This window comes from Notamacropus eugenii, chromosome 3 (genome assembly GCF_028372415.1).
Source record: "Notamacropus eugenii isolate mMacEug1 chromosome 3, mMacEug1.pri_v2, whole genome shotgun sequence".
NCBI classification, from domain to species: Eukaryota; Metazoa; Chordata; class Mammalia; order Diprotodontia; family Macropodidae; genus Notamacropus; species Notamacropus eugenii.
In genome coordinates, this window is record NC_092874.1 from 410,738,143 (window position 1) to 410,751,100 (window position 12,958).

At 36.9% G+C, this 12,958-nt stretch overlaps 1 protein-coding gene across 1 annotated transcript in view; it reads left to right on the forward strand.

Annotated features, from left to right (window-relative positions):
• Positions 1 to 12,958, forward strand: part of ABCA13 (ATP binding cassette subfamily A member 13) — a 371,167-nt gene that overhangs the window by 111,935 nt on the left and 246,274 nt on the right. The window contains exons 23-24 of the mRNA XM_072598129.1: positions 892 to 1,078; positions 4,322 to 4,540. Of these exons, the coding sequence (XP_072454230.1) occupies positions 892 to 1,078; positions 4,322 to 4,540 (406 nt within the window). The remainder of the gene's footprint in view (positions 1 to 891; positions 1,079 to 4,321; positions 4,541 to 12,958) is intronic.

Here is a 12,958-nt window from a genome sequence, read left to right on the forward strand (position 1 = left end):
TAACGAACACCATTTGGCTTGAGCACTGAGTAGTTTGATAACTTGCTCAGGGTCACAGCCAGTGTGTTTCAGAGGCCAAAATTAAACCCAAGTCTTGCTGACAAGCAAGGACAAGTCTTTACTACACCATGCCACCTCTCTGTGGCACACTATGAGTGTGTACATACAAAGAATTATGTCTTGAGGGAACCCACATTTAAAAAAGTTAAATCAAATATTCTATTTTATGAATGCCCATTAAATTTTAACTTTTATTATTAAGCAAGCTCTTTTTGGTTAGCCAATATTTAATCATAGTTTTAGTATGCAAATAATATGTCATTACTTACCTTGAGGAATTCATTCCATCAATGCAGGTTGTGAACTTTTGATTACTTAGTAGTGAAGTCCTAAGGAGTTTACAGAGTCACAGAAAGGTTAAACATCTAGCTCAGACCATGCAGATGGTAAGTTTCATAGGAAACATTTTAAGCCAGGTCTTATAGGATCACAGAGTTGGAGCTTAAAGGGACCACAGAGATCAATTAGTCAAGCCTTCTTATTTTATAGAGTAAGAGAGCTGAGACCAAGAGATGTTAAAGAGCTTATCCACTTTCACACAAATAGTAAGTAGCATAGTTGGAATTTGAACTATATCCTTTGTCTCTGCCTCCTGATCCAGCACACTTTCCTGGCTACCATGCTAACTCCAAGCCCAGCCCTCTATTCACCATAATGTGCTGACTATGGTGACTGTGCATCTGTTTTATATTTCTTTAAAGGATGACCCCAAACCAATTAAACTGAACACTGTAGATGTCATTATGAAAATCCCCATGTATTTTAAATAAATGTCTTTCTTCTTTTCCAAGCCCTTACTGGGTCCTGATATTATTTTGTTCATCCCTACAGGATCCCTGCCACCAAATAGGCAGAAAGCAATTGAGGACAGAGTCCACGCAGGAGTGACACTGGTATCAGTTACCAAGGAGTATGGAAGTGACAGAAAAGCTGCAGTTAAAGAGCTTACGCTCACATTTTATAAAGGCCAAATCACTGCTCTGCTGGGACCCAATGGTGCTGGAAAGACCACAATTATGTATGTTCGCTTTAAAAATGGTATACCATTAGGTGATTTGGTTTCTTTAAAAGTTGATTTATAAACCAAAAAGGTTATTATCTAATTTTTACTTGCTACAGCAAAAATTCTAAGATATATGGCACCAGTTCACTCGATGGTGCTCCACTAAATGGCCAATTTTAATCTGTCTTCTTCCTTAACTACCCAATTTAGTTTTTAGACCCTTATAAGAATAGAGCTTTCTGTATTCTTGAGGCTTTGGTAGGAGGTGGGTGGGTTGCAGAGAGGGTAGAGTGGTTTGTGAACCTTGAGAAGCAATAAACATCTTTCTCTTCACCATGAAAAACCAATCCATTCTCATTTCTTGCAAATCGAACTTGTAAGAAATTGACCATGTTTTATTTAGTTCTTACAAACTTCAATGGCTCATATAATTTCTTTTCCTCCCACTAAGTTCAATTTTCCTTGAACCCAAATAAGGGGATGAAGCTCAGAGAGGAAATAACATGACATTTATACTGAGATTTTTTTTGGTAGCTCTGATTGGCTCTTATGAAGGTTATCTTAGTGACCAAATGACATAAAATTTCGGTATAAAAGCAAGATTTAGTTAAAGAAGTAAGTGACAGATATTAGAATAATCCTTGATACATCAAGGTCTAGAAGTCAGACTGTGTCTACACAATATCCCTGAAATGAATCAAAAGTGGGGGAAAATATTGGATTTTGTAATTTTGCTAAAATTAGAACGCATTTTCCTATATTCCAATTTGTCTCACTAAAAATGGGAGATCAATCTTTATTAAATTGGACTAGTTTAACAGTCTCCCTGTCTCCTAACCAACTTTTGCTTGGCTTTGTATCTAAAGACAGAAAGAAATTCATAAAACTCCAACAGTCCATAGGAAATGACAAATCATTTGTAAAAGAAGCCAAAAGAAATTACATAAAGTTCATGCTATTTTTCAGGTGCTAAAATAGTATGGCAGAACAGAAAAATGGAGCTATTTGTTAGCACTGGAACACTCTAAGAAGATGGCTAGACAGAGCAAACATGCATTCAGAAAGCTGTTGCTGTGTTTTGTCTTCTCAACTTTTTAATTAACAAAAAAGTGAGATTCTATTTTATGGGAATCACTATATTAGGATTCTGAATTTTCTCTTCCTTTCAAAGTTCATTCATTTTGATGTGGAAAGCATCTCAGAGATCAATAAGTCAAAACTCTTCATCTTACAAATGACAAAACTGAATCCCAGAAGTCATTCAGTAGGGTCAGAATTTGTACCCAGATGCTCCGACTGGAGGAGGGTTGGGATTGCTCTTAGGCTTTCATTTATACTTGTCTCTCAGTCAGTCAACAAACATTTATTAGGCACCAGTGTGCCAGGCATTGTTCTATGTGCTGTTCTAAGTCTACAAAGAAAAGCAAAAGATAGTTCCTGTTCTCAAGTAGCTCACAGTCTAATGCGGGAGATGACATGCAGACAAAAATGATTGAATAAGATAAATTAGAAATAATCAGTAGATGGGAGGTACTACTATTCAAGGGGATTGGGAAAGGCCTCTTATAAAATGTCATATTTTAGCTGGAATGGGAAGGGGGAAGGGAAAAATTAACCAGGTGCTGGAGACAGTCAATAAAAATGTTCAGCATCTAGAGAGAGACTGTCACATTTGAAGAATAGAAAGGAGTCCAGTTTCACCGAAATTCAGATTACATGGATGGGCAATATAGGGAAAAAAAATAAGAAGTAAAAACACTGGAAAAGTAGGAAGGCTGAGGTGATGAAAGGCTATGAATGCCAAACAAATTTCTTATCTGATTCTGGAGTTGATAGGGAGCCACTGGAGTTTATTGAATGGAAGGGTGAGGATGGAGCATGATAGGGTCAGATCCACACTTTAGGAAGATCAATTTGACTCCTGAGTAGAGGATGGACTGAAGTAGGGAGAGACTTGAGGTATGGAAATAAATACAAAGATTATTATTATAGAAATAGCCAAGGTACAATAATGAATTCATGAAGACTTGTACCAGAATGGTGGCAGTGTCAAAGGAAAGAAGGGTACAATGCATCACACATGTTACAAAGGCCAAATCAACAGGGTTGGCAACAGATTTGTATATGGAGTGATAGAGAGAGAGTGAGGAATTGATGACATCTAGGTTGTGAACTTGAGTGACTGGTGTATAAGAGGCTCTTATGTGATGTGATGATTGATTGATTGGGTAAAGATCAGTGTCTCTGGATCATAGCATTCATGGAGGGGAGTAAAGTGTAAAGAAGACTGGAAAGGTAGGAAAAGACTAAAACGTAAAGCGCTTTCAAAGTCAAACAAAGGATTTTATGTTTGATCTTTGAGTTAAAGGTGCCTCTAGGGTTTATCACGTAGTGAAATCTATACTTTAATATCACTTAAGTAGCTTCTCTTAGGTAAGATGATCACTCTGCGTCCATCCTTCATTTTTGAAGAGGACCATGACATCAGAAAAATGATGACATGGCTTGCACTTGACTTAGGATGATCACTTTGGTGGCTAAGAGGGGGATGCACTGGAGTCAGAGGGATCAACCAAAATGTTATTGTAATGATCCTGGCATGAGATGATGAGGGTGGTGGCTCTGTAAATGGAGGAAAGATGAAACCTGAAAGAAACTAGGCAACATCAAAGCTACCAAGGATAAAGGTGAATCTTTTATACTTCAACTTCCATGTTTCCATGATTTTTTTCACATGGACACTTCCTCTATCAATGAAGATTGCAACTCCTCTGTGAGTTACATCGTTTACAGTTGATTGTAGCCAAAAATTTCAATATATAGCAGTGAACTTTTTTGGAAATGTCTCTCTGAACTCAGCTAGGCATATCCACAGGTGGCAGATGGTACCCTTGGCCTTTCCTTGAAGCCTTTTCATGTTAGTAAGATTTGTCAGACTTTGCCCTTTGCCAGAGCCTTGAAATATCCAGAATGAATGGCATATCATAAAGAAGCACCAGAGGATTGTGTTAGAAAAGGATATATCTGAAGAAAGGATAAAGGATGAAGTCATGACTTCAGTGTTAATTATCATTCAAAGGATTGCCATTGTTAGGATTGCCTAACAAAAATGGAAAGATCTGAAAAAAAGCACTATTTTAGATAGCTAACCAAACAAACCAGTGTATAGCTATGGCTTTGAATCTCCCTATATTATGGCCACATCACTTTGCGAATTGTTGACTTGTTGCCATTGAGGTTATTTCTTTTTTCTTCCAGATCTCTGTTGACGGGACTGTACCCTCCTACTTCTGGTACCATCATTATTAATGGCAAGGATATGCAGACACAGCTGGCTGCCATCCGGATGGAAATGGGTGTATGTCCCCAATATGATGTCCTATTTGACAATTTATCTGTATGGGAACATTTATTGCTATTTGCTTCAATAAAGGCACCACTGTGGACAAAGAAGCAGTTATATCAAGAAGTCAACAAGTCAGTATTATTCCTCTTTTATTTCCTTTTCCCTTAAGGACAGCAAAAACAATATTGGAGAGTATGGTTGGAAGTCTGGGCTAGATTTCTGAAAAAGACAATAAACACTGAATTTGGTTCAGTCAAAAGACTTTAATAAATACCTACCATGTACGCTGCATTAAGTAAGAGCTTTGATTATAGCTCCTATAGATTACAGACCTAGCTGATAAAAAAAACCCCACTTTTATCCATGAGATAATTAGGTGTTAAACTGCATTATTCTGTATTATAAGGAGTTAAAAGAAGGGTGAGATTAGTGTAGGCTGAAATAGTCTTATTGGTTTTCATTGAGAAGGTGAAACTTGAACTGGACCTTGAAAGATGGGAAAATGAATAAACAAACGAATGAGTGAATGAATGAATTGCATGAAAAGTATTAAATACTGTGGGAAAAGAATTGTGTTAAGTTCTGGAGATATAAACACATAGGTGAAAGTCTCTAGCCTCAAAGAGTTTTCAGTATAACAGAGGGTAACTCCTGGAGTGATGACTCAGAAAAGGTGTTTGTTTTCTGAGAAGTCACAAGGATGTTGAATAGAGCTAGAGGACAGTCCACTGATTACTGTCTAGGAGCAATAATAGTGATGATTTGATTATAATTCTTAGAGTAACAGGTGGTGGTATAGAGGGCACATACCTACCTCAGGAAGAAATAGCCAGGGGAAAGAGAAGAAAACCAAATCCCTAGGAGGTCAGAGCTGAGTGGATCACGCCCTTCAGGTTATGACTGGATTTTATGTTAGTGAAGAAAGAGGGAGGGTATGTCACAGGGTAAAAGAAGGCTGCTAATTTGTACTCCTGAAAAGTATCCAAAGCAGTTAAAGGTGAATTTTTTTATACTTCATGCTTCTATGATTTTATCCACACGGACACTCCCTCAATCAGCCAAAATTTAAAATTCTTCAGGCCAACTTGCTGCGAAAGGAGGAACATGATTACTCTGTGTGATCATTTTCACCATTTCAAAAATGTAAGTGCAGAAGCAATTCCATTAACAATGGAGCCACAAGGGGTTGGTATATTTTGTCATGTGTAAAATCATTTTTGCATTTCTGGCCCTTATTTTGGTTTGGAAAAGACTTTAACATAACATTTGTCTACATTGAACTGTTGTCATCCAGACTGTCCATGTTAACTCACAGTTTGCCTTTTCCCATAAAGAATTTGAGCTTAAGCAGTAGGATAAGGGATTTTGGTCAGATAGAAGAAAGACATTCTAACTCCTCTGACTGTTTGGAATAAGAGCAAACAATTGGGGCAGGTCAGGAAATCTTTTCTGGAAGAATAACCAATATGAAAGTTTCCAATATGAACTTTCTGATATGAAAGTTTAAGTGCCCTTCTTTCTCAATACAGCACTAATTCCAACCCCATAATCCTTTGATGTATGTGTATGTGTTTTTTAATAATTCAAAATTCATTCTGGGTTAATGAACTTTACAAGTTTGATTCAGATTTCAGAGTAATAAAGCCAAAGAGAATGAAGTGAAGCAAAATTTGGTTTAAGAATTAATCTATGTGTATTTCAACAATGACATTTCTAAGGTGACAAAATCCATATCCAGGGCGGAGGCAAATGTGGCTAGCAAGCAGTTCATGTGAGAAAAAAAACCCCACCATCACCACCAAACATTGCAAGGTCTTAATGGGCTCCAAGCTAAGAAAAGGTCATTTAGTCAATTAGTAACCATATATTTAGCATTTACTGTTTTCAGGGCACTGTGCTAAGTATTGGTGATACAAATATTAACTTCATATCAAGAAGGGGACTCTAAGTAGTATGATGTGGAAGTCAAAGGGGCTAATGCAATTTTAAGCTTCATGAATAATGTCCAGACATTACAGCCCACTATCCTCCTTGTTTAGATCATGTCTGGGGTACTTTGTCTACTTTTTTGTAAACATTTTGGAAGGGACACTGGAAATCCTGAAGCAGGAGAGGATGACCAGCATAGTGAGGGAACTGGAAACTATACAATATGAGTATTGAATGAAAAAAAGTAGCCATTTTTTGAGTGTGGGGAAGGGAAGACTTAAATTGAGAGTTGATGGATATCTTCAGATATTTGAAGGACTGTTATACTGCAGAGGGTTTAGATTTGTTCTGCTTGGTCCCAGAGGGCAAGACCAAGACTAATATTTCTTTTTTTTTTTTTTAAATTTCTTTTTAGTTTACAACATTCAGTTCCACAAGTTTTTGACTTCCAAATTTTCTCCCTCTCTCTCCCTCCCTACCACGTTCTCCCCATCTTCCTCCCCTCTCCTTCCTCTCCCCCTCTCCTTTCCTCCCCAAGATGGCATGCAGTCTGATATAGGCTCTACATATACATTCACATTAAACATATTTTCACATTAAGACTAATATTTCAAAGTTGTTGAGATGTAGTTTTGGATTCATTCAGAAAAAACAAATATCAATAATTAAAACTGTTCAAAATTGGAATGAGTTATTTGAGGTGTATTAGAGACCTCCATCTCATGGTAGGTTCTGTGACCTTGTCAGAGATGTTGATAGGATTTCTAGTTTGAATAATAACCACTTATATAGTACCTCCTGTGTGCCAGGGACTGTGCTGAGTGTTTTAAAAATATTATCTTATTTGATCCTCACAATTACCCTTTGTATTAGATGCTGTTATTATCCCCAGTTTACAACTGAGGAAACAGAAGTTTAAACTTGCTCAGGATCATCCAGTAAATTAGTGTCAAAAGGCAGATTTGAAATGACAACTTCCTGACTCCAGGCTACCTAGCTGCCTCTATTTTAGTTCAAGTTTAGACTAGATGACTTCTCAAGCCCCATGATGACAGAATCATAAAGTCTGGATCAGAGGGGACTTTAGGGGGTAAGGGAAATTAATATTGTGACTATTTCTATGTGATCATCCTTTCCCTCATTGTAACAAGATCCCACTTCTGAAACGCATGCAGCATCTGAAGGCTGCGACTGAATAAGATGACTGCTCCTAGTCCCCAGTGCATCTGCTCCTAGACCTTTTGCTTCCATTTACCACATAAATAGAAGCCAGCTTGAGCCAGGCTCTCCCTAGAGGATGACTCTTGTGTCCTTGCTGCCCAGACAAAGTTTGGGGTGATCTTGTCTCTGATGAGGAAGCCCAAACCAGTTAATGATTTTGATGTCTTTTGTTTTTCTAGCCAACATTGGCTAGAGGCAACTGGACCTCAAGGAGCTACTAGCATACCTTCAATGTTAGAGAGTCACAGTCAGGCATGTCTCCAGACCAGCCTATTTTCCCCAGCTGCTGATTAATCTGGCCTGCCCCCCCACCCCTCCACCAAGTCAACATAATGGGGAGGAACTGAGAACTCAGCCAACCTTCTCATTAAAATGTCCACCAATCAGGATTGCTTTATGTTTCCTAAGGGAAGTCCAAATGATGTACTATCAGGCCACTCAGAAGAAAGACACACCCAGGTTTAATTAAAGGGTACAAATGGAGGCAGATTAAAAGACCCAGTTACTAATAAATGATATCTCACTTGGAAAGTTGCCTTAGTTTGCCCTTTGTTAAAATCTTCTCTCAAGAGGGTCATTTAAATCAAGCCTTTCATTTTATAGATCATGAACTTGGACATCTGAGAGAGTAAATGACTTTCAGGAGATCACATGAGTAATACAGCCGAAATGAATTTTTAAATCATGTATTCCGACTCCAATTTAATGCTCTTTTCATTGAATCATGTAGCATTGATTCTTATTTATCAAGCTAACAGCAGTATAAAGCACATGAGTAGACTACTGTCATGATGAGATTATATTTCTTCACAGTTGGTCAGTCTGAAGAAATTTAGTGAAAGTCCTCATGGGGCTCTAAATTTGCTTAATGCTGCATGGAGAGCTGAACTACCCAGTCTTGAAGATCATGATTTGTGTGCCACGTTTATATTGCCTGGCTTCCTTTATTTTGGTGAAAGTCTGTGCTGCCTTCATTTTTGAGGGGAGAGGGAGTCTTCTTTATTTCTGAAATTTCATCCAGTGACTAGTGCTTCATCTAAATATTAGCCAAAACCACTCCTTTTTTTAATTACTATTTTATTGGGGGGCATTTAAAATAGTGACTTTCCTTTCAGGCACCCATGAAATGTCAAATTTGGAAGGTAAATTAGAGTCCATCTAATCCAGTTGGCAGCTGGACAAGAGTCCCCTCAACAATATACCCAAGAAGTGTTCATCCATCCTTTGTGTCTAGAACTCCAGTGAGGATGGAGTTTACTAGTCTAGAAGCATCCCGAGGCAGTATGTTCCATTTAATTAAAAAATATATGCTATGCAACCAACAATGGATTTTTGCCAACAATAGTAGATATGTAAGTTTATTTTCCCAATCTTATTTGCTATAGAACATAGTTTAGTGGAAAGAATGCTGGGTTTTGAGGTGAATTCTGTCAATTTGGAAGTTCCATTAAAATTTGTGTTATTTTTATATTATGATCCATCATCTTCCCAGTGTACCTATGTATCCCTGCTGGATATATGTGAAATTGCCATTGTGATTTCCTCAGCCTGGGAAACTCCCAGAAAAGAAATTGTTCCCCACGAATGTTGCTGTTCAATCATTTCAGCTGTATCTGTCTCTTCATGACCCTATTTGGGGTTTCTTGATAAAGATACTGGAGTGGTTTGTATTTTCTTCTCCGGCTCATTTTACAGATGAGGAACTGAGGCAGACAGGGTTAATTGACTTGCCCAGGGTCACACAGCTGGTAAGTGTTTGAGGCTGGATTTGAACTCATGAAAAAGAATCTTCCTGCATCCAGGCCAGTTGCTCTTTTCACTGGGACACCTAGTTGCCTTTTCCCCCAAGCTCCTCTCCCCTCTTCCCCTTGCAAATAAGCAGTTCTGTAATGTAAAGTCTTAGAGAGTTGCCTGTGGGCACTGACAGGTTCAGTGACTCACACATAGTCACATAGCCAATAAATGTAAGAGGTAGCAGATTTCCTAACTCTAAACCCAGCATGCAATTCATTACATCCCATTATCTTTCTTTAAGTAAATAAAAGGCAGTAATGAACAAAGAAGAATTTTAATAGTTCACAGTGAATTTTAATATAAAATAAGAATAAGAGATATTCCTCAACTGATAAATGATCTAAGCATATGAACCTGTAGTTCTCAAGGGAAGAAGCCTAGAATATCGATAGTACTATACTATACATACTATTTATCTATAGTATGAAAAAGTGCTAGAGAACTGAAAATTAAAGCAATTCTGAGATTTTCCATCCTAACCATCAAGTTGGTGAAGATGGCCCTGAAAATGATACAATTTTGAGGTGCCATGGGAAAACAGCACTACTAGTAAATCTGCAAATAGTTATGGGCATTCTAGAAAGCATTTTGGAATTAAAAAAAAGTTAATAAAAAGTGAATGCCCTTTGACCCTGGTGTGCTACTGCTAGGCCTATATGCAAAAGAGATCAAAGAGTAGAAAGTGTACTATACATACAAAAGTATTTGTAGCAGCTCTTTTTCCTTTTTTGTAATGGCAAAAAACTTTAAAGAGATAGTTATCGAATTAGGAATGGGAGAATAAATTGTGGCATATGAATATAATGAATGCTGTTGTGTTGTAAGAAATGAATAAATGGATGGTTTCAATGAGACATGGAAAGACCTGTACAAATTGATGCCAAGTAAGGTGAGTAGTTGCAGAAGAACAATTTGTACTAAAATATTAAAAAATTAAAAAAAGAACAATTTTGAAGACTTTTATAAACTGATAAAGAATGAAATGAGCAGAACCAGACAAATTTGTACAATAAAAACAAGACTATTAAGAGAAAAAAGACTGAAGGCTGGCAGAATGATTAATACGATGACCATTCTTGATTCCACAGGGTTGATAATGAAACATATTATTCATCTCTTAGTAGAGAAGTGATATATTCAGTGTGGAATGAGACACATGTTTTTGTAGACAGTCATTGCGGGACTTTGTTTTGCTTCATGATGCGTATTTGGTACAAGGAATTTGTTTTTCTTTTATTTTCAATAAGGTAGGAATGAAAGAGAGAAAAAAGTAGATTTCTGTTCATTTTTTAAAAAAAAGCAAAATTGAGAGGAGGGAGAGTGCTGCAGATGGAGAGTGATGCATGCACTTTCAGATGAAATTATTGCATTAATGTTGCTTAATTATTTTACTTTGTTACAAGAGCCTTAGAGGGAGGGGTAATTTGGAAATGTTTTTAATGTAAAAATAAAACATTTTTTATAAAATGAAAGAAACATTGGGTAGACAGAATATCTGGTTATAGCTCACAAGTATTCTTTCCTCCTTTCTCCTAGGTCTAAGTACCTCAATTCTGTTGCTATAGGTGAATTCAAGAAATCAAAAGAAAAAAAAGAAGCATTAAGTATAGAGAATATGTAGATTAGACTGTATTTCAAAGCAAATAAATTGTGGGAAATTTGCAGGAGTATATGGTGCCATCTCCTCTCTCTCTAATAGTAGGTGCTCAGAATGCTAGCCAATTAAATTTCTATTAATGTCTTCCTGGCCTTGCTGCCCAGTGAACTAGAATATGTGAAGATGTGCCTGTCTTGAAAGAACAAATTTTAATCTCAAGTTTCTTCTTGAGATCTCCATTTGACCATATTGAATGTTGCACTTCAATATCCTGGAGTAGAATTTCGCTTTAGAACATAGATAATGCATTAGCAAATTAGACTCACTAGAAGGCACTAATGGAATCAAAATAACTGTTATGAGAGGCAGTGAAATAGCATAATGGATTAGCTGTACCTGTAATGAAAGTTAAGCATTGCTTAGAAAAAAAATAGAGATAACTGAGGAATGAACATTTTAGTATGCCAGGGCAAAAGATCTAAATGCATATGTACTTATAAGACCTGGGGAAAACTACTTAAACTAGTAGAGTTAGTGGTCATATCATCAATACCCACTCGCCCATTCATTTTTTCAGATATTTTTGAACATCTTCTATGTGTAAGACACCTTGCAATGGTATATGAGCAAGAGTCACCCAGGATGAGAAGGGCTGGATGGGTTGTTCTGTAACCTGGGAGACTGAAAGGAGTATCCATCTCAGTGGATCATGGATCTACTGAAGCTTAATGATTATTATTTAAAGAATGACATCTTGATGTTATATGAAAGGTTTACAGGCACCAAGGGTGCTTACTATTGTAAGCACTGAGTCTACACAGGTGGTAGTAAGCAAACTATTTGCAATCTACTGTGTTTAATTTGCTGAAAATTGTTGGACTTTTTGATGAGCAGTTAATGTATTCATGTTTATTAATAAAAACTATTTCCATAGAGAAATGAATATTCACCAACATCAAAAATATTCATTAACTGCTTGCATGTAGAACTGCGTTAAGCACTGTGTAGAGGCAATTTGTAAGTGAACACAACATAGATAATGTACTATTTACTGATGAGGTATATTGTACCATTGCTGATTTAAATACAATAATGTCTTTGAGTATTTGTTTATTCATTTTTTTCATTTAAGAAGCATTAAAGGCTACTTTGTGCTAGGTGCTGAGGAGATACAAACATAATACTGTACAGATTTGATATGTATAACTATAGTTCAGAATGGAAAGGAATGATTGACATAACAAATATGCAGATAGATAAAGATGTGTAGAATTGTGGTAGTACAAGACAGTTGTAGAGGACAGAGAAAGAAAATGTTATTTGTGACTGAGGAGGTCTAGGAAGAGTTCTTAGAGGATGTGGTATCTGAATTGAGTCTTAAAAGTTGGGTGGAACTTCAAAAGGTAGAGTTGTTGGAGACAGGGCAGTCAAGGCATAGCAAAAAGTGTTGGATGTATACAGTAGATAATAAAGTGTGACTGGTGCATAATAAATAGAGTACTGTAATTTGAAAGAAAGGCTGGGAAGTTTATAAGTTACCAGGCTATACATGACTGTGGATGCTAGGTTAAAAAGTTTGGATTTTATTCTGCATTTGATAGGGAAATATTGAATACTTTGGAGAAGGGGATTAGCATGATCATATTTGTACAGAACATTGCCTAATCTGACAATAGTGTAAAGTCAGTCAATAGTCAACAAGCATTTATAAAGTGCTTACTATGTGCCAGATACTGTTCTAAGTACTGAAGGATTATTGATTCAAAACAGGAAGGGATCTAGGAGGTTACCTGGACTTATCCTGAAGGAGAGAAATCACTCTACTAATTCAGGTTAGCACCTTCTCTGAGATTTCTTGCTAGAGAGTATTGTCTAAAACACTGAGAGGATAAGTGACTAGCTCAGGGTCACACAGTCAGTATGTGTCAAAGGAGCTTGAACTTAGATCTTCTTAGCTCTGAGGTTACCATATATAAAAGGCAGCCAGGTCAGGAAAATCTGAGTTCAA